This window comes from Lepidochelys kempii, chromosome 1 (assembly GCF_965140265.1).
Source record: "Lepidochelys kempii isolate rLepKem1 chromosome 1, rLepKem1.hap2, whole genome shotgun sequence".
Lineage (NCBI taxonomy): Eukaryota > Metazoa > Chordata > Testudines > Cheloniidae > Lepidochelys > Lepidochelys kempii.
In genome coordinates, this window is record NC_133256.1 from 256,677,939 (window position 1) to 256,702,461 (window position 24,523).

Below are 24,523 nucleotides of genomic sequence, written 5' to 3' on the forward strand. Positions count from 1 at the left end.
ATTCTCCCCCCATCTCTCCTATTCTTGCAGTCTCCCCCTGCCCACCCCCTAGCAGTCCCCCACCCCCTTCCTCCTGCCAGCACAGACAGGCTTTAAACTCCTGCAGATGTGCAACCCCCCCCCCACACATCTTCTGCTCAGGGAATACATTCGGGGGCGGGGAAGTGGACCCAGAAATGCCCCCCACCCCCCACTCTGTTGCTACACAGGCTCCTGCAGGAAAGAAAGCTGATATCTGAGCCCCCCCCTCTGCCCCTCCTGGCCCCTCAAGGGCCTGTGAACAGGAACCTGAGAATTAAGAGGGATTTTGGGGGGTGGGGGGTGGGGTGAGAAGAAGACGAAGAAAAAAATCCTTTCCTGGCGCCTGGAATTCCAGAGGCGTTTCCGGGCCCCCCGGCCGCTGTTCCTGATCTCCACTTACTGTCTCTAGTTTATACTACAGCCCCCCACCCCATGGACACAACCCCACCCTCCCCTCCAGAGGGGGCAAGCAGAGAGTGCCCCTGCCCAGGGCTTTCCATTGCCCCTTCCTCTGCACCTCACTCCCTCCAGCCCTCTGAGCCCACCTCTGCCCTCACCACACCCATGCCCATCCCCCACAGCAGGCACACCAGCATTGCAGCACATTCCCCTCCACCATGCAACCAGAGCTGGTAGGAAGCAAGGATGGGTGGGAGAGGAAGAGACCAAGATATAAAGGTTGGGCAGGGGGCGGGAGGGAGCCTGGGAACTCAGCCCTCCGCTGGCATCTGGCAGACAGTGATGCCTGAGTTCTCAACATCTCTCCCTAACTCCCAGGGGAAAGGCACCTCCTCCCCCATTAACCCCCTGGCCACAAGAGGAACGTGGCCAAAAACTCTGATCATTGGGAAGAGGAAGATCGGAGAATAAAGCCCTGGAATTACTCTAGCTTCTGCTATTCAATGGCCCCAAGATCTAGAAGCTGGGGGGGGGGGGTTGTGTGTGTGAAGGAAAGGTTAGAAGTCACCTCCCTCCCTCCAAAAAAAAGTCCTACTGTCACTCCGTGAGACACACAGAGAGGGGGCAAGTTCCCAGTGTCAGAGGCTTAGGAGAGGGCCTGACAGACTGGCCCTGGTGGGGAGGGGGGAGAAGGAAGCTGGATAACCCTAGGCAGGGTGTGGGGAGGAAGGCCCCCTCCCCTCCACTTGTGGCAGGGGGCTGTCTCTGCCCAGATGCCTGCAGTTATTCCCAGACCGTGTGGTATGCGACCTCACAGCCGCTGCGAGGAGAATGGAAACATCTGGAAGTCGCCCGCAAATGAACGGCACTCCCAGTTAATGAGGAAACATGAGCCAAGGAGCCTGGGCAGCAACAGGATATCTGCTTCTCGTGTGCCGAACCAGACGCCTGCCCCTGCCCCCACCATCTCTCTTCCGGCCTCCCAAATAACTGTTCAGGGACCAGGCGCTCAGAGACCCCACTCCGCCTATGTGTGGATGGAGCCCTGGAGCCCCCAGCACGGCCCACCCTCAAAGCAGCCAAGGAGAGCAGCAAGCCCAAAAAGAAGCATCGCTCGCAGGAGAGGGAGATCCCCTCCAGCCCTGGCCATGCAGAGAGCACTATCACAACACGCTCTGTCACCTATGCGTGGGCTCCTGGCACACACCCACGGCCCTCCTTGGCTCACAGACATGGGTCAGGGAAGGGCCACTGGCCAGACATGGAGGGAGGAAAGGAGGCCAGGTGGAGAGACAAAGGGCATCCCAGAGAGGCCAAAGGCCACTAATAAATGATTTTTCCTCTACCATCGGAGAGCACTTTCCAGCATCCGGGAGCCTAAAGCATTTTACAGACTGCACTGTGGATGGAGAGCAGGCGGATACCCAGCCATTGAAAGGCAATTACCCTTAAGCATAGCTTCAGCAGCCATCCTGCACCCAGCAGATCTCTGTGACAAGGAAGAGAAGAATAACTGGAATCTCCTTCCTGATCAGGTCCAGCACCCTAGCCTCCTTCAAATCCCATCTTTCAACAAGCACCTCCACCAAACTCTAGGCGTGCGGCCACAGCAGACATGAGGAGAGGGAGGAGACATAGGGCAACGAAAACTCAAAGCCAGATGGGGATCTAGCAAGACACACTCTGAGTTCTGCTGCCCAGTCACTTGGCTTTTCATAGCATCCTCACCCCTCACCTGTGCATTAGATTGTAAACTCCTTGGGGCAGGGACCGTGTCTCCTCGTTTTCTCCATGCTTTCGATGCCACAGAAATCAGAGCTAATAATGACATCTCCAGCTGAAACTGTGGGGACACCTGAAAGGCAGGGTAGAAATGCCTATTGATTATTAATTATTATTAATATTATTATTTATTTGTATTATAGGAGTGCCTGGAGGTGCCAGCTGCGATCAGGGCTCCTTTGCGCTAGGTGCTGCACGTATCATAGTGAGAGACTGTCCCTACTCCAAAGAGCTTACAGTCTAAATAGGCAAGACAGACAAAGGGTACAGGAAAGGAAGGATTGTGTCCCCATTTTCCAGGTGGCTAGAGGTGGAGGGAGGACTGTATGGAGGTGGAATGTAATTACCCACTTTGGAATGGGGCTACCTGGGATAACACCCCTGTGTTTGTGCCAGGGATCAAATGTCCTGGATCCCTTTTAAGGCACTTTCCACAGCACAGCACCCCTTCCACTGTGCTGGGCCTGGGTTCAGTTCTGATTCAGAGCGACCCCACTGAATGGCCAGGGCCTCTGGTTGCGGCAGCCTGCATGTTCCTTGGAAGTCTCCTAGCCCAGTTGCACCCCACCTAATCCTGCTCAGTTGATGGGTGGTTTGGCTGCAAAACCACCAGCTGGATTTCCACTCACTTTCCTGGAAACATAGTGGATCCTGCTGCCCTGGAGCTCAGAGATGCTTAGAGCGTGGTGGGGGAGGGGACGGAGAGCAGGAAGAAGAGAGAGTGGACTCCCTGCAGCCCCTCCCTGTGGAGTGTTGCCCTCACCCCCATCTGGAAGAGATTTGTTCTGCATTCCCAAGCAGAGATGATTGCCACTCATCTGGAATCAGTGCTCCCCAGCACAGCCAGCACCGGGGTGAGTTGGGGGGCCCTGAGACCACAATGTAGGCGTGGAAGTACCCATCCAGCCAAAGCCAACTTTGGCTGAGTGGCTCCAGCTTGGGAGAGATGCAGACTGAAGGGGATGCACCATGACAGGGAATAGGATTCCCAGATCCCTCTGGGGATGAATGAGATCTGATGAGAGGGCCTATCCAGCCCCTCTCCCCACTTCAGATGGCTTCCTCTAGTGGGGCAGTTCCTCTGCCAGGGAGAAAGAGGTGTTTCAGACATCACCTCCCACCCCTCAAATCTATAGGGCTGGCAGGTTTGCTGCCCCCCTAATAACTATTCCAGGAACGCAGGCTTTGCATGTTAATAATATGTTGCACTAATGAATCTGATCTCCCCTCACCCCCATGAGACAGAAAAAAATATCCTTGTTTTACAGATGGGGAAACTGAGGCTGATTTGCCCAGGTCTGTGGCAGAACCAGGAATGGAATCTAACTCTCCACACTGTGTTTTAGCCCCAAGGCTATCCTCCCCCACTAACCCAGGTCTCACTGCCCCATGAGAATGTACTCACACACAGTGCTATTGGTAGGACTCTCCATCCCATCCCAGGCCCATGATATTACATGGGGCCACAAGTAGCCTATCCAAACTTCAGCAGAAAGCAGCCATAACAGTGAAACTCCCCAGAATCCTATCAATTTTGTGCTGCTGCTTGGAAAAATTCAGAGCAGCTATAGAGGCACTCAGGGTAGTCTGCAGACTCTGGAAGGTGATACAGCTCCTAACTTCCCCAAGCAGCTCATGCATTGGCGCTAGTCATGTGGAAAGGGGAACCAAAGAGCAGAGGCCCAGGAAGGGGTGAAGAAGTGGTAGCAGCAGAGGCTCTGGAGAGTGTAAAAGAGATAGACATCTTCCCCTACCAGGAACTAGAAGAGGGTAGAGCTTCAAACTGATCAGACACTTTGTAGACAGAGGCCCATATCAAAGATGGAGTTTCCCAAGCAGAGTCCAAGGTCAGCACCCTGGCATAATCTCAGCAGCACCCAGGTGGAGATGCCAAGGGTCTGAGCTTCATTCCCATCTTCCATTTCTCCCTCTGGCTAGCAGCTGTGTAGCGATTTTTTCATGCCTGGCCTACTCAGTGCCAGAGAGCCCCATTTCCCCTCCTCTAACTACAGGCCCCATATTGTGCCAGCAATGGGACCCACCATTCCATTCTGGCCCAGAGCTCCCACACAGAGCCACAGTATCTCATCCCACCTCTACCTTGTACTTCCTATAGACATTCCGCCCTACCTCTCCCAGGAGACTCCCCTCATGGTGACATTAATGCAACATTCCCTCCAGCAGGATTTTCCACCACACTCCTGTAAAAGGACAAACCCCTAGTGATGGAGATGATCCATACAGGTGCAGAAACCCTACGCAGTACCCCCAATAAGACCCTCCATCCCCACCCTACACAGTGCCACCAATGAGACCCTCCAGCCTTACCCTGCACAGGACCACTAATGAGACCCTCGGTGATGTCCCAGGTCTTGAACTCAGGCCTGGGCCACCCCAGACAGCTGCCACGTCCTGGCCTCCCAAGGTCTGTCAAAACCTGGTGGACTGAGAAGCTAGAGGACTATAGTCTCAGGCAAGGCACCACCCACAGGAGCCCTGAATGGAGGATCCCCCAGCTCCACTGATTGGTCCAACCACACTTTTTAAGCCAGAAGGAGGCACAGGAAGTTTGTCTGAGTGACAAGATGATTTCCTGTTGTGGCTGTGTTGGTCCCTATTTGTGCCTGCCTCCTGCATCCAACCTGGTTCCTGTTCGGCTCCCGTTCCCACGGGGGTGCTCCTGCTCTGTGCCTGATCCTTGTCTGTCCTCCCGTTCCTGTCCTTATGCCTCGCCTCCAGTGACCAGTCCAAGTTCTGACTTCGGACCCAACTCTGACTTGGCCCCAGCTCTGGCAGTTGACTCTCGTGCAGACTCTTGGCTTTGTTCCCCAACCTGGACTCCTGCTCTGACCTCTAGGCAAAATTGCCTATGTCCCGCTCCATAACACCATCTTTCCTGACCCTGCACACTGCTGCCAGTGAAACCCTCCGTCCCCACCCTGCTCAGTGCGCCTAACAAGACCTTCCTTCCAACCCTACCCAGAGATCCTGCTCAATTCTACTAATGGGACCCTCCCTCCAAGCCAGCCAGAGCTCTCCCCTCTCCTTGCTGGTAAGAAGGGGATGTGTGTGGCAGGGGCGATCCTGGAGTAAAAGAGTGGTGGGGGAGGTGAATCTCAGAGTTCTCAAGGACTGGGACGCCCTCAGACATGTTCTTAGTGAGGTGTGCATCTTGTCGCAATTCTTAGCCTTGCTGGCCACACCCAGTCACCTGTGGGCAGTGCTGTCCCACGGCACATACAGGCTGGGGCAAGGAACCTCCCACCCAACCATGGCTTCCTGATAGACAGACTCAACTGGAGACTGGCGTTCTCTGAGGCTGCCCTCTTGATGAGGGTGAGGTGCTGCCGACCCAGGCAGAAGGGGTAGTGGGAGGGCAGAACAGGAGCTACTGCAATCTTTTCTCCTGGACAATTGGACTAACTCCCTCTTTTTCTCTGGCCTCCTTTCCCAGACAGCTGGGGATTGGTCAGTAAATGCGGAGACCCCACCCACTGCTCCCACATCCCCTCCCCATTCCCTTCTCCCTCCCTCCACTGGCACCAGGGCTCCTGCACAGCGGCCAAGGAACAGCGCAGAGAAGGGGGAGACTGCTGAGGAGCCAGCCCTCAAGTAGTGGGAAAAGGGGGTCCCCTCCCCTGGGAGCGACGACGCGGGCAGCACTTCACCGAGAGCCATGGGGAACATTTGAAACCTCTGGGAACTTTTTCTTTTTAAAAAACTTTTTTTTTTCAAAAAGGTAAAAGCTAAAGTTAAGACTTGACGGGCATGGGGGGAACATTCAGTGGAGCAGAGGGCAAGTGAAGGAAAGCGCATCTGGGGGTGCTGGAGAACAGGGGGCTTGAAGGAGGGGGTAGGGAATGGGGGAAAGGGAAACATGGCAGGAGAAGGGAAGAGGGGAACGTGGAAGGAGGCGGGAGGAGAGGCAGGGGGATATGGCAAAAGAGATTGGATGGGGGGGTAGAGGGAGGGGTGCAGAAGAAGAGGGGGAAGAAAGGGCACTGAGGCAGCAGGAGAGCTGGGAGGGTTGTAGGGTTCTCTCTGCCTTCCTATGACCACCCATTCTTGCAGGGTGTGAGAGAGACTTTTTTTCTCCTAACAGGAAAGGGAGAATTTTGGGGCAGGGGGGGCCAAAAAGTGCTGCGTTTGGAATTCCAGCCTCAGCCTCAAAGTGGGTCTGTTCGGAAAACCCCCTAGGTGCTCTATACGTATAGCAGCAGGCAGCCCGGGAGCTGAGTCGCTTTATTCCAGCACACGGCAGCCTGCATTTCTCCTGCACTCAGAGGAGCTGGAGATGGTCCTGTCTAGCATGTCCCCTATAGCATCCCCTATAGCGTGGTCCGGTCTGGCTCTACGTGACCCAAGCAATGGGGCTGCTAACATTTCCTCTGGGAGACTCTTCCACAGCTTGGTAGACCCTCACGGCTAGGAATGTTCTCCCAGTCTCCAGCCCAAATTTCCCTTTGCTCCTCCCCATCCCATTGTTCCTCAGATCACCCTAGACATCTTCTCTCCCTCTTGGGCCTTTACGCCCTTGAGGCGGGCATGTGGTGGGGGAGTCTGCGTTTGGCAGTCCTGCCCATCTGGATCACTTTTCCCCTCTCTGCTTTCTGCCCATCCCAGCGAGAATAACAGTTCCTTCCTGGGGAGATAAACCAGTGGAAACCAGCTGAAATTAGGGAGTGGGGAGGCTTAAGAGGGGGAAAGATGTTGGCAGTCTGATGGTGGCTTGCCTTTTGGGGCCTCTTGAGGGAAGGGAAGATGGGGGGAGGATTAAGGAGAAGCGGGGCTGTTGGCGAGGGAAAGGGCCCAGCCGTTGCAGAGATGGGCTGTAACACAGAGACAGTAGGAGGAATAGAACGTATGCCCTGGCTGACCCTTTGCTCAGAGAATCACGAGTTTCACTTGGATGAAAGAATAAATGGAGTGGAGCTGAAAACGAGAGAGACCGGGTGGGCGGGCAGGGTTCTGAGAGCTTCTGTTGACTTTGGGCGGCCACACACCAGCGGGGGCTGACAGGCAAGAAGGAAAGGGGTGACGGGGACAGGCAGGAGACAGAAGGCCTGCCCTGCAGCCTGGGTTTGGCATTGCAGGGGAGGGCAGTGCCAGCTAGAGGCAGTGGGAGCTGCTGAAATCCAGACTGTGGTTGTGGGCTAGTCATTTTTGTGGTAGTGAGGGAAAGAACGAAGGGGAGAAAAGGACCCGCCTCCCCCTCCAAGGATCCCGCCAAGCAGGGAATGGGCCCACAACCCCCAGCCCAGATGGGCCTTTTGCTGAACACCACCTCTCTCCTGCCCCCTTTCCCTCTTCTTTCTGATCTGAGTCCCGCTGTAGCCTTGAGCATCTGGGCACCGTGTGCCTCAAGGAGAGGGAGACTCCTGGGTGGGGAATGCAGGGGCACAGCTCATCCCCTCTCCCTGTTCTCTGAGCCTGGCCCAAGGCCAGGGGAGCTGGAGTGCTGGGAACCGTCTCAGCTGCCCCACTGCCTGCTTTGCACGGGGGGCTCGGCTCTTCCTGGCCCTGGATAGCTCAGCGAGGCTGCAGGGGGCAGGCAGGGCCCCGGCAAATTCCCCTGCTCTCCCCACCCCCATCCTTTTCTTGCCTGGCCCAGCAGGTGCAAGCTGTGGATGGGGTGAGGGGGGTCTTCATGGGGGGAGGGGCGGAGCCAACCCCCCCAGCTGGAGGCAGTGGGAAATTCACACAGCCCAGCCCTGTAAGAGCCCAGCCCAGAGGGGAAGCCTGGATCCCCATTGTAGCCAGGCCTGGCTGATCCTCAAACCCACCCACACCACATGCCTGGCAGGTCTCAGCTGAGAAGGGAGAGCTCCCCCAGTTTTTCCATTAGCAAGGAGGCAGGGCCCTGGGAGCCATGGGGATAGAGGACCCTGGGAAACAGGCTCCCTGCCCCCCCACCCATCCCCAGGGAAACAGCCAATGGTTGCAGTGGATTTCAAGGGGAGTTTTGTTTTCCATTTGCCTACCTCTACCCCCTGGCAGATAAGAGGGGCCCTGGGTGAGCAAACAAGGCTGGGGTAGGGAAGGACACGTGGCGCCAGCGTTGACGGAGACTCATGGCCAGTGTTCCCGGAGCATGGCCCTCTCTGGCACCTGCTCCCCGTCAAGGTGACTTGCGGGTGGCAGCACAGAGGCACGTGGCGGGGAGGGGAGCACAAAGCGGGAGGCTGAAATGGGCTGGGAGCGCGGCTGGGGACAGGACAAAGGGTGGCTCTGTTGGGGACGGGGGCCAAAGAGCACTGGAAATGCCACTGGTGGGGGGTATCAGCTGGGTTTATCATTGATCTCCTGGAGTCTCGGCTGGCATTCCTCCTCCTCCTCCACCCTACTTCCTCCGCACCATCACCACCCCCCGCCCCCGTCCCATACACACACAGCCACAGAGGGTATCTGTGCTTTCCAGCTGCAAGGCAGAACCTCAGGGGCTGGGCTGTAGGTAATCTCACCCCCAACGCTCCAAGAGTCCTCCAGACCCCAGCCCAGCCAGCAGCCTGTCTGGCTCGCTCTCAAGGCAGCGTGATCTCCCTGCCGCTAATCCTGCTGAAAGGACCCAGCCCTGCCCCTCAGTGTAGGAACCAAGGTGTCTTCAACCTCTGGCCCCGGGGCTAAGCTTACCTGGGCAGGGGGAACATGCCAAAGTGCCAGTGGCCTTTGACCCATTGAATATGCGCTTGCTGTGTTGGCAGAGGACTGCTCAGTGGAGGCCTGGAGTGGAACCCACTGCCCACGTAAGGAGTGGAGCAGCCTCCAGGAGATTCTGAGATGGCAATACCCCGCAATGCAAAGCGGATCTGAACAGCTACCCCGACCCATTCAGGTCTGGAAAGCAAGACTGGGAGTCTGCTAGGAGAGAAACATGGCTTAACCTGGGACCGGGAGTCCAGAGACAACCTGACCTACTGACACAGTCTCCCTACTTATTTCCAGCATGCCTATCGCTGTAATATTTAGGGACAGATCTGTGCACAGACTGAGAGCTGGCTTCCAATCCCAGCTTGGCCACTGGCTGGCTTGCTGACCTTGGACAAGTCACATTGCCTCTCTGTGACTCAGTTTCCCTGCCTCCAGAATGGGGGCCCCAGGAGCTGATGTTTAATACAGTAGCATTGGTGAAGAGCTTTGTGATCCTTGGAGAGAAGTTGCTGTAGAAATGCAAACAAATTCCCTAGTAATCATAATAAATGTATTTCTTTTCCCTGCTAGCTACCCTCCTGGTTGGGCTCAGGCACAGGTCTGGGTGGTTAGAAGTTCAGCAGTGGGGTTGGACATAGGTCAGGCGCAGGTACGAGGGTGGGCAGGCATAGGGTCGGGGGTGGCTACAGGGGCAAATGCAGGGTCGGGGTGGGATCGGGCGCAGGTTCGAAGGCGGGTGCAGATGTGGGGTCAGGGGTGGGACTGGGCACAGGTTCGGGGTTGGGGGTGGGACCGGGTGCAGGTTCGGGGTCGGGGGCAGGTGTGGGGTCGGGGTTGGATCAGTCGCAGGTTCGAAGGCGGGGGCAGATGTGGGGTCAGGATTGGATCGGTCACAAGTTCGAAGACAGGCGCAGATGCGGGGTCGGGGTTGGATCGGTCGCAGGTTCGAAGGCAGGTGCAGATGCGGGGTCGGAGTGGGATCGGTCACAGGTTCGAAGGCAGGTGCAGGTGTGGGGTCGGGGGTGGGACCGGGCGCAGGTGTGGGGTCGGGGGTGGGACCGGGCGCAGGTTTGGGGTCGGGGGTGGGACCGGGCGCAGGTTTGGGGTCAGGGGTGGGACCGGGCGCAGGTGCGGGGTTGGGGGTGGGACCTGGCGCAGGTTCGAAGGCGGGGGCAGGTGCAGGGTCAGGGTTGGATCGGTCACAGGTTCAAAGGCGGGTGCAGATGCAGGATCGGGGTGGGACCTGGCGCAGGTTCGAAGGTGGGGGCAGGTGCGGGGTCGGGGTTGGATCGGTCACAGGTTCAAAGGCGGGTGCAGATGCAGGGTCGGGGTTGGATCGGTCACAGGTTCAAAGGCGGGTGCAGATGCAGGGTCGGAGTTGGATCGGTCGCAGGTTCGAAGGCGGGGGCAGATGCAGGGTCGGAGTTGGATCGGTCACAGGTTCGAAGGCAGGGGCAGATGCGGGGTCGGAGTTGGATCGGTCGCAGGTTCGAAGGCGGGGGCAGATGCGGGGTCGGAGTTGGATCGGTCGCAGGTTCGAAGACAGGGGCAGATGCAGGGTCGGGGTGGGATCGGTCGCAGGTTCGAAGGCGGGTGCAGATGCGGGGTCGGGGTGGGATCGGTCGCAGGTTCGAAGGCGGGTGCAGATGCGGGGTCGGGGTGGGACTGGGCGCAGGTTCGAAGGCGGGTGCAGATGCGGGGTTGGGGGTGGGACTGGGCGCAGGTTCGAAGGCGGGGGCAGATGCAGGGTCGGGGTGGGGTCGGTCGCAGGTTCGAAGGCGGGGGCAGATGCGGGGTCGGGGGCAGGTTGGGGGTTGAACACAGGTTCAGAGGGAAGTGCAATCACAGTGGTGGGGTCGGGCACAAGTCCAGAGTGTCCATTCGTATTTCACCTGGCCCAGCCCTCCCCTGGCGTTGGCATTACCCATTCAGGGCAGGAACCCTGCGGAGCATCCTGGTAACTCGCTCCTGCAGCCAAAACAGTCAGAAAATCTCAGCCTGAGCCTTCACCTTTGCTGTTGTCATTTTTAGGCCATCTTACATCAGGATCAAGGAGTTTGCCCTGAGATCCCCCCTTCGGCTGTGACCTGTTGTCCTGTCTGCGAGCCGCTCCCACGCGAGCAGGCGGAGGGGGCGGAAGCAGGGAGACGGAGGACGGCAGATTAACATTAATCCCCAGCTTTGCTTACTTCCAGCCGCACGAGAGCTCCAACGGCAGCAGCCAGGGTGACGACTGACTTCTTGGAGATACCTTTGCCCCAGCCCTGCTGTCCGACCTGCCCAGGGCCAAGTGGGACTCCCTGCACCCACCCTGGGGCTCTTCCTGGAGATATGAGGATCCAGAGGCCTGCACACAATAGCAAAAGCTGCCAGCGGTGAGCCGGTTCGGAAAAGCCTCCCCTGGGCAGTTTAATGAGTGCTGTGGAGAGCAATTATCCAGAAGGAACGCTGAACCAGAGAAAAGACAGGCCCACACTCCCCCTCAGCAGCTCGGAGGCATCTCCAAAGATCGGAAGCAGCTGCCCGGCCCAAGACACGACACAGCCAAAAGGAGGGGGTAGCATGAGTGATGGGGAGTCCGGGGGCGTGACAAGCCACTGTGACCCCTCTGGAATTTGCACCCCTCCCCACTGAAGGTCGGTTTCCTGTGTTTTAGGGGAGAGGGTGTGGAGTAACAACGGGGTGTGACATGAGTCTTGGGAAGCTACCGGTGCTCGGCTGGGTATCGGGCTCCCACGGCAAACGCCGGTTGAAATCGGAGCTGACGCCGGACATGATCAGCCCACCTCTGGGGGACTTCCGGCACACCATGCACGTGGGGCGCGGCGGGGACGTCTTCGGGGACACCTCCTTCCTCAGCAACCATGGCGGCACCGAGACGGCCAAAGCCAACAACTTCTTCGCCCGGACCCTGCGGCACGTGCGGAGGACGCCACTGAGGAACCGGGGCAGCGGGGGCAAAGCCGAAGCCTCACCCGCCCCCCCAGACATCTCGCCCATCATCAAGAACGCCGTGTCGCTGCCGCAGCTCAACGAGGGGACCTACGGGGGCAGCAGCCCGGCTGGAAAGTTCGCCTTCAAGAGCACTCCAAACAACGTGTCTGATACACACTATGCTTACGGTGAGTGGTCCTGTGGGGGGGCATGGGCTTCGGAGGCTTCAGTGCTATTCCCGGCTGTGTCACTGAATCCAGAGCAAGTCCCTGCCCTGCCCCCCCGTGCCTCAGTTTCCCCATCTGTACAATCTCCATCTCTGGATGGACCGGACTATTTAAGAGCTATGATCAATGGAGTTCCTGGTCCCAATGAATCCCAGAATGATGCTTTCTGAGATACACCCCTAGCCCCCCAGTTGTTCCTCCCCCGCACCCACTTCCCCTTCGACTTCACCTGTTAAAGGCCCTGGAGAGCTCAAGCCATTATGGGTGGGATATAGTTTCTCACCTCTGATCCACCAGCTCCAGTCCAGTGCTGGGATGGTAGTAACCAAGATCGTTCCCATCCGATGGCCAATTGGTGGCCTGTGGGAAATGAGTCGGTGGGTGGGGGCAGGTCTCGAGCCACCTCCTATAAGAGAAACGTGTTCACAGACAGCAAGGGAGACTCACTGTCCCCCTGGCAGCCTCAGGGTGAGAATGGTCACCGAGCCTGCGTGCCCCTCTGGGACTGGTCTGTCCGGTGTGGAGGGGAAGCCCCGTGGGAGAGGCTGAGCTGCTGGCGTTCACACAGAAGGGCCATCTCCAGCAGCACAGTGAAGAAAGGGGGGGGGTGCTTTAGGTGAACTTCACTGCTCCCAAGAGTAGGCAGCAGGCGATGCCCCCCCAGCCAGCTCTGCCCACACAGCCCGGTGGGAGGCAGTGGCCTCATGGTTAGAGCCCTGGACTGGGAGTCGGGAGACCTGGGCTCTATTTCCCAACTCTGTCGCTGGCCTGCTGGGTGGCCTTGGGCAAGTCACTTCCCTGTCCCATGCCTCCGTTTCCCCACCTGTAAAATGGGGATGATGTAAAACGCTTTAACATCTGCTGAGGAAATGCATGGCGTAAGAGCTCAGCGTTGTTACTATTTCCAGGCCTGCAGCTCCCCCTGCTTATCCAGTGCCTCCCCTCCATGCCCCTGTGGCTCTGCTGATGCCCCTCCCGGTTGTCCTGTTCCAGCCCTGGTTCCCTGCCCAGGCCCCTCAGTCCTGGCTATGTCTGAGGGAGGCTCTGGCGGGTGCCGGGGGCTGGGTTCTTTAGCACAAAGGCCACGTTCTCCAAGCTCAGCATTTCCCGGGGCAGTAATGCTCAGGTCAGTGTGACCGGTGCGGGCGTGGCTGGGCCTGGGCCAGGGAGGAACAGAGCCTGAGCCGAGGGGGCAGCGAAGGTGGCATGGTGCAATGCTGCCACCTGCTGGTCACAGGTTATAGAGCTGATCACCCATCACCCTCTCAACTCTTGGCAGAGACCAGTTCTAGCACTGTGCTGTTCTCTTCCGATTTGACTGGGCCATGGGTGTCCAGCACTGAACAGTCCTTTAACAGTGGGACCGATTCCCATCTTCCCCAGTACAGGCTAGTCACGTTACAATGGAATGTAACTGGTGCTAGTTTTCACTAGTACAGGCCAGACTTTCCCAATACAGAGCAGTCACTCACTGGTGAAACTGGTTCTAGGCTGTCTAGCAAAGTGGTCCATATGAGAGTGAATGATCCCAGTGTACCCCAGCTGACATGACTTGTCTATCCCCGTTCACATACAGTCACCGGTCCCAGTCTCCCATAGTACAGCCCAGTCCGTCCCCACCCCGTGTGACAGTCGCTGCCTCTCCCTGGCTCTTGTCTATCCCCGTTCACATACAGTCACCGGTCCCAGTCTCCCATAGTACAGCCCAGTCCGTCCCCACCCCGTGTGACTGTCGCTGCCTCCCCCTGGCTCTTGCGCGGCGCCAGAGGTTTCCCTCTCACCAAAGGCTCCTTGTCCTTTCAGGGCTGGAGTCCGGGTTCTGCACCATCCCACGTGTGCCGCGCTCGGAGAAGGCCCGGGAGAGCTCCTTCCCCGCAGAAGCGGAGCTCCAGCGCTCGGACTCCCTACTGTCCTTTCGCCTGGACCTTGGGCCCTCCCTGATGAGCGAGCTCCTCCAGGTCATCAGCTTCACAGAAGCCATGGACAGCAGTGTCAAGTGGGAGGAGAGGGAGGAAGACAGAGCCGTGGTTGGCAGCCAGGCTGCATCGCCCCTTGCCCTGCATGGCGAATGGGTTGAGGCCGGTGTCCCTCGGAGATCAGGGACACCCCATGCCAGGTGTATAGAGGGCGACATGGCAGAAAGCCTCTGGGGCCGCTCCAGGCAGGGGGCCAGCTCCCCATCAGGACACTTGGTGCATGCCAATGGAGATGCTTATGCCCTAGAGCATGCTGAGGAGGGGCCTGCCTATGCTGGGAGCGGGCACCAGAGCCCTGCATGGGGCTCAGCACCCGCTGAGGAGCCGGGGGCGCTCCCAAAAGACAGCCTGTGGCAGGGGCACTGGAATGACTGCAGCATGGAGGCGGGAGAGTTTCACCGGGCTGCCCAGGTCCTGGCTCGCCACTACAGCACGAGAGGTGCACATTGCAGCCTGGAGGAGGAGGAGGGTCCCCGGGAGAGCCCAGCTGTCGGCTCATGGCGGGCGGCCGAGTCTGGGTGGGGTCACAGCGAGGAGGAAGAGGAGGCCGCACTCTCAGCTGTGCAGGAAGGGGAGGCCATAGCTAGGGAGGGCCGCAGCGACTCCTTTGAGTATGCCGACGAGGAGGAAGAGGATGATGAAGTGAAGGTCTGAACAGCCACCGTCTCCTGTGGCCTTGGGACTCCCCAGCCCTCCCCAAGAGATGTCAGTTGTCTGGGGGCCAGTGCCCCTTGGGAGCTGTGAACCCTCCTGCCGCAGAAGGTTGGTGGGGATGGAAGCAGGGGAAGCAGCTCTTTGATCCGCCCAGCACCCTGGGCAGGCCCTGCCTTTCCCAAAAAGGCAGGTCGTGCTAATGGGGAAATCGCAATGATCACATGTTCCTTCCCCCCACTGCTTGCTGTCATTCGAAATGAGGTGCCTGTCCCCCTGGGAGGCTGGGCTGGTAAGGGAATGCTCCTGTCAGGTCACCGAGCCCCCAGCAAGCAAGGAAGAGGAGCTGATCAGAGAGAGCACTCCAGCCGCACGGCTCGCTCCCCCGTGTCCCCCTGAGCTAGAGGCCTGGGGCAGGTTTGCTTTCTAAGTCAACCACCCCGGGCTGGAGCAAGACAGCATTCTCCCTCTCCCTGGGGCCTGAGCGCTCTTGGCCGTTCTCCCAGCGCAAGGCTGGGCCTGGGTACTGAACCTGGTTCTGCCATGCAGCACCACACAGCACTGTCCGCAAGTCTCACGCAGCTCGTACCAGCCCTCACCAGTTCTGTTGCCTTCAGCCAGCTGCCATGCCAGCTGGGCTAGCTAATTCCTTGTTCCCTCCTGCCAAGGCCTGCCCTAGCCATCCAGTTCAGGGGCCTCCCCTGCCCCCAGAGGCCATTCGAGGGGCACAGCAATCCGGTTCCTCTCCCCTCTCCTCCCCTCCCCAGGGAGCAGACAGCAGAGTGGGGAGCCCTCCTTCCTAGAGCTGATGCAGGGCTGTGCTCCAGGAGAATGGCAGGTGTGGCTCCTATCGTCCAGCACTGAGGTGAGCTGGAGGCTCTGAGGCTGGCTCCAGAGAGCCAGCTTTGGGGAGGAGCGCCCACTGTCCCACCCCCCAAGTTCCTGCCACACTGTCCTCAGGGAGGTGTTCAGAGCAGCAATACAGGTGGCTCGGCAGGGGTGCAGCCAGCAATGACTCGGTATCCGAATGCAGCACAGCCGGGGAAATCATGCCATGACCCTTAACCTGGGCACCAAGGAGCCCTGCCAGAGTCAGGTGCCAAAAGTCGTGATTTTTCAAAGATGTAACTGGTGGGTTCTTTCCATTTGCCCTCCGGTGCTGGACTGTGCAGGGGGCCGGTTTTCAAGGTTTCTCCCACAACCGGGAGAGCTAGACACTTCCTGTTGTTGTGTAATGAGAGCTGGGAGGCTCAGGCAGTAAGTGGCTTTGGGAGGTGGGCCTTCAGGGGAAACACCAAATTGCGCAAGAGTTGCAACAAAGTCGTTAGCGTTGGCAATGCTGTGACTCCAGTAATCAGGCAGAATAAGGGAGATACCGGGGTCCAGCTGCCCTTGTCCCCTGTAGACCCCAGAGGGGACACTCCCAAACTCCCAATACTCCCTTTCACCCCCTCTTAGAACAAGAACATTTTCTCTGTGCTATAGCGTTCAGCCCAGGGAGCTGAAATAGGGGCTGCCCTTGGTCTGGGCAGCTGTTCCAGGAATGGGCTCCCGCTGACACTATTTAGAGGGTCTAAACTCACCCCCCTCCAACACACTTCCCTCTTCCGGTATCCTTTTGCCGGCGGGGGGTGGGGGCTGCTCACTGTGCTCCTTCTGTCTCTGGGCAACACAGCCTCTTTGGAAGTAGCCACTCCCCATGCTGTCCTGCATGTGGCCACGCTCACACAGAGGGGTCTTTGTGCCACGGCAGGAATGACTGGGGGATGAGGTCATTCTGCCAGCCCGCACAGCATGCCCATTGTTCACCCAGGGCCCGCGAGCCTGTGGCCCACACGCCCGCTGCCCAGTCGCCCCGGGGTCTGTATCTGTCAGGGAACACATGAGAGCATAACAACCAAGCTTGGATGCCCCAGGGGGAGGGGGAGAAAGAATCCTAGCAGCTCATGCTGCTTCCCACACAGGCCCTGGAGCTGCCAGCTGACTGATCTCATCCAGCACCCTCAGCCATATTGCAGGCAGCTGCTCCGCTGTGGGGGGAGGCTGCCCCTAGGAGCGGGCTGAAGCTGAAGTGAACGGGAACTACAGATGCCCAGCAGGGCTCTTGAGTGTAGAGTTCAGAGCCTGCAACCATTGTTACCCCTCACTGCCCCCACCCAGGGTCTTCCTCAGGCTCGGCCCCTTGCCCTGCTCATTCCAGCTTGTCACAGAAGCTTCATACCAAAGATCCACCCACAAGGAACGTCCCAGCTGTCTCCCTCTGCAGCCTGTGCACTTATGATTGATCTTATTAAAACTGTTTTTGATACTAGCCTCTCCTCTGGTGGTTCTTCCCTGTTCCCCAGCCAGCCCCAGGATTTCAGCCTGCAGAACAGCAGCACATCGGTCTACTCTCTCTGCACTTTCAGACTCCAGGGAGGAATCAACTCCCAGCACCAAGTGCCTGAACCCCCTCCCTGCATTGGTATGCTCTGCACTTCTAGTTCTGGGGCTCCAGGGAAAATAGGATTTGCTACCCCATCTCAGATCACTGGACCAGCCATTTTGGTCCCTACACTCCTGCCATCACCCATACGTGTTGCATCAGAGGAAAGCAAAACCCCAGTAACGCTGGCCAGGGTGAGGAGATTCCATCTTGACCCCCGCAGAGACCAGTTTACCCCTCACATCTAGAGCCCTGATTACCCTGCTCATAGCCAGCCTGGCTACAAATGTTATCAATCAGCCCTAGCGCTTGAGCCTACAGCAGTGAGTTCCACAGGCTGACAACATATTTTATGAAAGTTATTTGTTCTGCATTTTGCTGAATGATTCTCTCAGACACTGGAGCATGGTGGAAGTAGAAGGGAAGGAGCAGTGTATGCTCCTTCATTAGAATCTCTCTAAATATCAGCCTCTTCAGTGCTTGGCCTTAGCCGACTAAATAACCTTAACATTTGCCATCTGTATATCCTGAGCATAGCATTAGCTGTATGCATTGCCAGACTGGATCCGACCCGAGGGCAATCTAGCCCAGTATTCTGTCCCTGACCGTGGCCAGCAGCAGATGCTGGAGAGGAAGGGGTAAGAACCCTGCACTAGTCAGCTATGGATGAGCCCTTCCTGACCCCTCATTGTTAGAAGTTGGCTCTTCTCTGAAGCCACTTTAAACCTGGTGAGGCATGTCCCTTTGTGGGGCTGGGGGGGTCACATCTAATGTCTTTGTTTTCCCTGTGCTGGGAACCCCTTGTCCTGTACTGTCAGAGGGTAAGTCTGCCCCCTGCTGGTACCAAAGACTGTTCCTATATTTCAGGTGTATGGGGGGGAGGGGAGGAGGAAGTTACCCATAATGCTCCGAGCCAGTTTTTCTCCAGAGCCAGTCCCCCTGTGGCATATGGACCTCTAGAGTGAGTCACTGTAACTTTAACCAGAGCAGTTTCACCAGACATTTAGGTAGTGCCAGCCCATGTGAAGGACTCAAGTGGACACAGGTTTCATTCCTTGGCAATTCCAAAGCCTTCCCCTCTCTCCTGCCCACACTGAGATAAGACATGGGAAAGGCTGGGCAATGGATAACTTGGCTGGAATTTTCCAGCAGATAAGAGACTGCAGTGATAAGAAGGGAGGTGATAGAGGAATAGTCTCCTTATCTCTTGCTGGATACAAGGCTTATTAACACCTGTGCAGTTTCATCCTGGATGCTGTGCCTGGTACCAGGGGGAAGGCCAAGCTACCTCTGACACCAGCTGGTGGGGAAATTCCATGGTTAGGGACAGCATCCCCTGTTAGTACCAAGGAGAGACAATCTCCCCCTGCACTGGCAGGGTTCCCCAGCCTTGAGACCGAGCGTTCTGCAGGTGCAGGACATTACCATCCTCCTACTGAGCTAAGCCTTGGGCTTGGTCTCCCACAGGGCCATCACTTCACCCCAGCCTGGTGAAAGCGCACCCTAACCTTGCCAAAGAATCATTTCCCTCCTTTGCACACTCAGGCTTGGGAGCTCCTCTCCACTCTTTCAGTGCACCCCAGGGCAGCGCCCCCTTCTGGTGCCCTGGAGACATTTTCATCCCAGCCACCGTCTCCCACTCCACTAATCACACCCACTGGTGCCTAGAGAAGATGTCCTACCAGAATAGTGGACAGCCGCCTCTTCCCAGCAGATGGGGAGCCTGGTTTGGGGCGTTCCCATGAGAACCTTTCCTGCACTGGGTGCTGAAAGGTCAAGGCCAAGGACATCACAGGAGCCAGCACAGTTGGGACAAAACGACCCCTCCTGTGGGGTTTTTATTAGAGGAGGGAAGCAGGTCCCATCAATCTTGTTTGAAAGAGATGACTTTGAACCCGCCCTTCACACTCAGATAGCTGATCTTGTCGTAGTTGTGCCTGTTGGGGAACTCCACCTCGTGCCCGTCTGGCAGCTTCACCCTGAACTTGTCTCCCAGGAAGCTGATGATAAACTGTGAGAGCAGGGAGCAAGAACAGGAATGGGGAGGGGAGTTAGCATCAAATGCAAACAACTGGCTGGCAACAGCAAGCACCTGTCCCTACTGCCTGGGTGGAGAGGCCCCGATTCTGCTGGCCTTAGGCAAGGTGCTGGGAACTGAGCTCAGTAAATGCCTTGCAGGGTTGCGTGCCAGAGGCCCAGACCCTCAGAGGTATTTAAGCACCTAACTCCCATTGAAATCAGAGCGACCAGCTTGTCTCTCAGGAAGTTGAGCTCTTGCCTACACTGGGAGACTGGGGACAACGTCTCCCCCACAGCTGCTAACTCTGGTTCAACTGCACGGGCGGTGGCAATACAGGGAGCCCTAGTGTAGTCAAGGCTCCTGCACCCGCCACTGTTTTAAAGCACTGCGTTGCTTAGGCCTGCTCTGGACCGGGCGGGACAGCACATGAAATACCAGCGGCTGCGGGAGCTTTGCCCCACTGGCTCGCCCACTATTACCCCACCAGTGGATCTGACTTGGGGTTACCAACAGTGGGGAAATGCCACTTCTAGCCCCCAGCGCAGACAGTGTGAGGGGACAGGACAGACCTGGGTCTCTTTAAAGAACAAAACTAATAACTGATCACTGGAAATGAATCATCTCCTTCCCACGGGTACTCCCCTGCTCCACCCAGCCCAGCCCAGGGAGCACTGAGCAAGGAGAAGGAACCGTTTCCAAGCCACAGAGAAACAGGGTGATCGAACTGTGCAATGCTAAGAGGCAAACAAAGAGCTGGCCAAGGCAAAGGGAGGTTATAAATAGGGGCCCAAGAGTCTCATTCCACAAAGCACTGGAGGGAAGAAAATAAGGGGTGGGAGCAGGGAGAGAATGATTGATACTAATCTGAGAGGGAAGAGGGATCTGCTCCCCACAGCCCTCTCCCTCCCCCAGCGAAGGCATGAGCACCTGCTGGGCAGAGGCACAGGGGTCTTGAAGGCAGGTCACAGGCAGCCTCTAGGAGGCCTCCAGCAAGGGCAGGGTTAAATGGCGAGAGAACAGGGTCTGTGGGGATTGGGACTCCGAGCAGCCCGATGAGGAGGGTTCAGGGTCGCAGGAGCCAGAGACGCTGGTGGGGAGAAACAACACCTGCAGACGCCAGCCAGGAGGGGAAGAAGGGGGGACCGAGTAAGCACCTGGCAGCTCATCCAGCCAACCCCGCCCCGCTTTCCCAGGAGCCCCCTCACCTTGACCTCCGAGCCCCTGGAGAAGGGCAGGTGGCTGTCGCGGTACTCCGACTGCCAGCAGTTGGCACATTTGGAGTTGCAGACGATGGTGGATTCATTGAAGCGAGGGTTGAAGTGCAGCCCCAGCTCATTAGTGCTCTTGCCAAGGTTAATCGCAAAGCTGCAGGGTGGGAGCAGAGCAGGCATTGGAGAATCCCCCCACGGAGCCAGACTTGCTGCTACAGGAGCCCCACCCATGCCCGAAGGAGGGCAGTTGAATCAGTTACACCCACCTCTCCTTTTACCAACTTCATGGCAGGCAGAGGGCTCCGCCCTGCCAGTTTTAGGGAGAGCTGGGACTTCTGGCCCAAGTGCCACTTTCCCTGAAGGAAGGTCAGGCCTGTGGCTCAGACACCAGCCTGGGACTCAGGAGAGCTGGGCTCAGCTCCCAGCTCTGCTGCAGACACCTTGGCTGACCACAGGCAAGTCACTTTAACCTCTGTGCCTCAGTTTCCCCATCCACAGACAGGGCATTTGTTGAGGGAGGACATTTGTTGAGCACTCAATTACTAGGGTGATGGGGGCTGTATAAGACAGAGAGACGGACTGAAGGACTAATCTCTGCATCAGACAGCAAAATCCTGGTACAGCCAGGGAAACTGGCATGCTGCCCCCATCTCTGTAGCCCATGCCCCCCTCATCTGAGACAGCTCTCTCACACTCACTTCTCAGCATCACTGGAGACCTTGCCCTTTATCTTCAGGGTGCTCCCTGCTTTCAAGTCCAGGTTGAAGATTTCAAATTTCTCCTGCAGCAGAGAGACCTGACGTCATAAGACTCCCTGGGTGACCCATGCCCGCCCCCTGACCCAAATGAAAGGGAATGAAGCTCAGCAATTCCACCTAAGCAGGGACAAAGGCCAGGAGCAGGTCCCCTGCCCTCCAGTTGCCACCTCATGGCCCCGAGCCAGGACCATCCTGGTAGCCTGCACTCCTTGCTTGGCAAGAGGAAGAGGTGGGATTGGGCATGGAAACCAGAGAACTGGCAAGGGGAGGGGAAATGAACGACTGAGCGGGTGTGATGACAGCAAACACAAAGGCAGAATGTGAGAGCCCACCGATACAGGAGAATAGCTGAGAGCAAGAAAAGGAAAGATGGAGAGACACCGCAATCCTTACAGACATCCTCCTTGCTGGTGCTGGACAGACGCGGCTGGGAGCTACAGAGGATCTGGCTCAGGTACACCTCCCCACAGGAGATCTTATAGGCCTAGTGTCGCCAAGAGTTACACATTAACAGCTCTCTCCCACCCCTCCAAGCCATAGAGGAAGGCTGTAAACCAGGAGACTTTGACCCCAAGAATTATCAGCTCCACAACTTCCTCTGACCAAGAATGGACGGGTCTTGATCAATACCCTGCCCCAGCCCCGGCCCAGTTCCCTGATAAGGGATCAGTGCTCTAATGACTCAGGAAAGTTACTCCAGTTGCCTGACCCCAAGGGGGTTTAATCACTAAGGGACATTGACATTACACTCACCACTAGAGGAGCCTCCTCCTGGCCACTCCAGGGATTAGCACTTCCCAGGTGCTGTGGCCTCTTCTGGCAGTCTTTCAGCTCATCTCATTCTCTCACCCTTCAGCCCTTCTTGCTCCAGGAGCTGCAGCTTCCTGTTTGTGACTTGGTCCTGCGGCCAGGCCACTATGGTCCTCCCCTTCTGGGATATCAAAGGCTTTTGGGGCAAACTGTTCCAGGCAGCCTGCTTTGCACTACCTCATCAGATCCGTTTCCCCAGTGGCTGTGAGGGGAACCCAGGCCTCCCTCTACTCCTGGCTCCAGCTCAGGGGCCCTCTGACCTATCCCAGACTTTGCTGCCTTTCCCCCAAGCCTCTCCTACCTTGCTGGCTCTCCCCACCTCCCTGGGTTTGCCAGCCCAAACTCCCACCTCCCAGGGAGTAACTGTGGACTAGCCTCTGTAGTCCCAACCATGCCGCCCTTCTGCCAGGCAGTGACTGCAGCCTACTTCCCTGTAGCCCCTTTCTGCTCCCCACTCCCGGGCTTTATACAGGCCCCTCCTGTTCCTGCCCAGCTGAGTCTCATCTAATTAATCCCTGCTCCCTGGCACCTCCTGCAGGTGAAGTCTGGGGAGTTCACTGGCCCAACTGCCATCCAAGTCTTGTGAGGGGGTGGAGACCCCCATGGGCGGCGTGTAGAAGAGGCCAGGGGAGGTTAAGCCTACCCCAAAACAGCTGGCCATGCGGGGGGAAATGCCGCGGCAGCGTGGGTCACCCCTCCGAAGGCACACTGGCCTGCCACCGCCTTCGGAGCACCGGAAGCGAAGCTCCACAGAAGTGGGGAGGCGGCACCAGCACCCGAACCATGACCCCGCCTGCACTCCACCCTGCCCCCACGCCGCCTCTTCCCCCAAGGCCCCGCCCTCACGCCACCTCTTCCCCCGAGGCTCCCCCCACCCGCCGCTCGCTTCTCTCTGCCCCCTCCCCTCCGTCACTCATCTGGGGCAGGAAAAAGTGATGGGGCTGTGGCCCCCTGCTCCCCGTTCTGGGAAGGGGGTAGAGAGGAGCAAGTGGTGGGCAGGGGGACCTCAAGGGAGGGAACGGAGAGGAGCGAGTGGCGGGGGGGCCCTCAGGGGAAGAGGCGGGAAGAGGTGGAGTGATGATGGAGCTTCGGGAGGGAGAGGCCAAGCAGAGGTGGGACCTTGTGGGCAGGGCCACAGTCCAGGTGCCGGTGGCCCCCCACACTCCTAGAGAGCTCCCAGTCCCTCACACCAAAAATCATAATATTCAAAGGACCAGTCACTTACCCCAGGACAACTGCACTTAAGATTTGACTCCAAAGATGACACTTGTAGAATAAACTAGCCTATAATAAACTAATTACAAATGTATTAACTAAGAAAAAGAAGTAAGGGAGTTATTGACAAGGTTAAAGCAGGTAAACACACACACACACGAGTTACAGTCTTAGGTTCCAACCGGTGGCAGAAGCATCTATAATAAGCAAGCTCTATATGTCCTTAAGGGCTAACCCAGGCCAAGCGCTGGGGATCTTTTGCTTATGCTTAGTAATCCTTTCCCCTCAGAATCCGAGCAGCATAAAAAGAAAAGGAGGACTAGTGGCACCTTAGAGACGAACCAATTTATCTGAGCATAAGATTTCGTGAGCTACAGCTCACTTCATCGGATGCATAAGCAGCATAAAGATACAGTTTCTCCTTGTCAGGAATTTTTATTCGCTTCCCTCAGAGTTCAAGCTGATGGGACGAGTCCACATGCATGTCCCCGGTTCATGGCTGAAGGGGGAAACAATCAGCAAAGTATTTTGTCCTCTGATGTTCCACAATGACTTGTCTGGTGTCTATGGGCCTTCTTTTGTTGGACAGGAGATGAGACCTCTTGTGGCAAACCAGTATTTCACACTTGGTAATGCTGCTCTCCAGATTTAGAATTTCAGAGCCAACTCTTTAATATTGTCTAACACGGGATACAGCTACTGTAAGTGAGATTAACACATGCAGCAACTCACAAGCATTTCATAATGTCTAAACACGAAATACGTTTTTATAAATCTAATACCTATTTTAACAATACTAACACCTAGACTAATCCAGCTATGCATTTGTCAGTGTTCAGTGAGGCCTAGGGGCCTTGACAAGAGCTGGCACCTGGTCTGTCAACGTCACAGGACCATCACCCCATCTGCTCCTTCCCACTCCCACCCCACAAAAAAGTAATGTCCTAGCTGCTCTCCTCCCAGGAGGGAGCATTGGCCTGGCTGATCCCTTTAGCCTCCCCTCCCCCAGTAACAGCTACAATTCAGTGGGAAACTGGGACTGTCAGATTTCATGGAGGGAAATGATCTTGTCGAGGCGCAGAGGGGACGCTCCGATGTGGTCGATGGGAGAGGATGGGGGTTTCCCCAAAAAAGGGAGCAAGAGCTCGAAAGACAGAAGTTACTCCAGAAATCCCCCTCTTCCTTCTCACTTCAGATAGCGGCTGCATGCAAATTCACACTGTCCTTGCAAAGCAGATGGTAAGGGACAGTCTCTGCTCCCTCCACACAGAGGCAGATTAAGGTTTTGTGGGGCCCTGGACCAGAACAAGAGGCCTTTCAGCACCACAACTGAAACATATATATACACATAGAGAGAGCCCTTTTCGTGGTGCTTTGGGGAGGGGGGAATTCATCCCTGCCATGTGCCATATAGATTCAGGGAAAACCCGCAGCGTAGCAGGCGTC

General features: G+C 57.1%; 2 protein-coding genes across 5 annotated transcripts; one reads left to right on the forward strand and one right to left on the reverse strand.

The window, feature by feature from the left end:
- Window positions 1–5,748: 5,748 nt before the first annotated feature.
- On the forward strand, window positions 5,749–16,949 carry CDC42EP1 (CDC42 effector protein 1). 4 transcript variants are annotated; one of them, XM_073325709.1, is made up of 4 exons: window positions 5,749–5,941; window positions 10,882–11,225; window positions 11,507–11,972; window positions 13,815–16,949. In XM_073325709.1, the coding sequence occupies exons 3-4, from the start codon at window positions 11,540–11,542 to the stop codon at window positions 14,639–14,641; spliced, it is 1,260 nt and encodes a 419-aa protein (XP_073181810.1). In that variant the 5' UTR covers window positions 5,749–5,941; window positions 10,882–11,225; window positions 11,507–11,539; the 3' UTR covers window positions 14,642–16,949. The 4 variants fall into 4 exon arrangements, with proteins under 4 accessions (XP_073181810.1, XP_073181783.1, XP_073181800.1 ...); XM_073325682.1 differs by having other exon boundaries at window positions 10,882–11,972; XM_073325699.1 differs by having other exon boundaries at window positions 11,030–11,972.
- A 1,920-nt stretch (window positions 16,950–18,869) lies between these two features.
- LGALS2 (galectin 2) lies at window positions 18,870–21,493 on the reverse strand. Its single transcript, XM_073330332.1, has 4 exons — window positions 21,446–21,493; window positions 20,993–21,075; window positions 20,289–20,448; window positions 18,870–19,074 (listed from the first exon to the last, which is right to left on the reverse strand). The coding sequence occupies exons 1-4, from the start codon at window positions 21,449–21,451 to the stop codon at window positions 18,928–18,930; spliced, it is 396 nt and encodes a 131-aa protein (XP_073186433.1). The 5' UTR covers window positions 21,452–21,493; the 3' UTR covers window positions 18,870–18,927.
- Window positions 21,494–24,523: the final 3,030 nt, after the last annotated feature.

What these genes read in the sequence shown, in the direction of transcription:
- CDC42EP1 (XM_073325682.1), top strand. Translation starts at nt 11,540, where the DNA reads ATGAGTCTTGGGAAGCTACCGGTGCTCGGCTGGGTATCGGGCTCCCAC. An exon ending in TGATACACACTATGCTTACG is followed by an intron (nt 11,973 to 13,814) that starts GTGAGTGGTCCT and finishes TTGTCCTTTCAG; the next exon opens with GGCTGGAGTCCGGGTTCTGC.
- LGALS2 (XM_073330332.1), bottom strand. An exon ending in GTCTCCAGTGATGCTGAGAA is followed by an intron (nt 20,449 to 20,992) that starts GTGAGTGTGAGA and finishes CCCACCCTGCAG; the next exon opens with CTTTGCGATTAACCTTGGCA. An exon ending in CCAGGGGCTCGGAGGTCAAG is followed by an intron (nt 19,075 to 20,288) that starts GTGAGGGGGCTC and finishes CTGCTCTCACAG; the next exon opens with TTTATCATCAGCTTCCTGGG.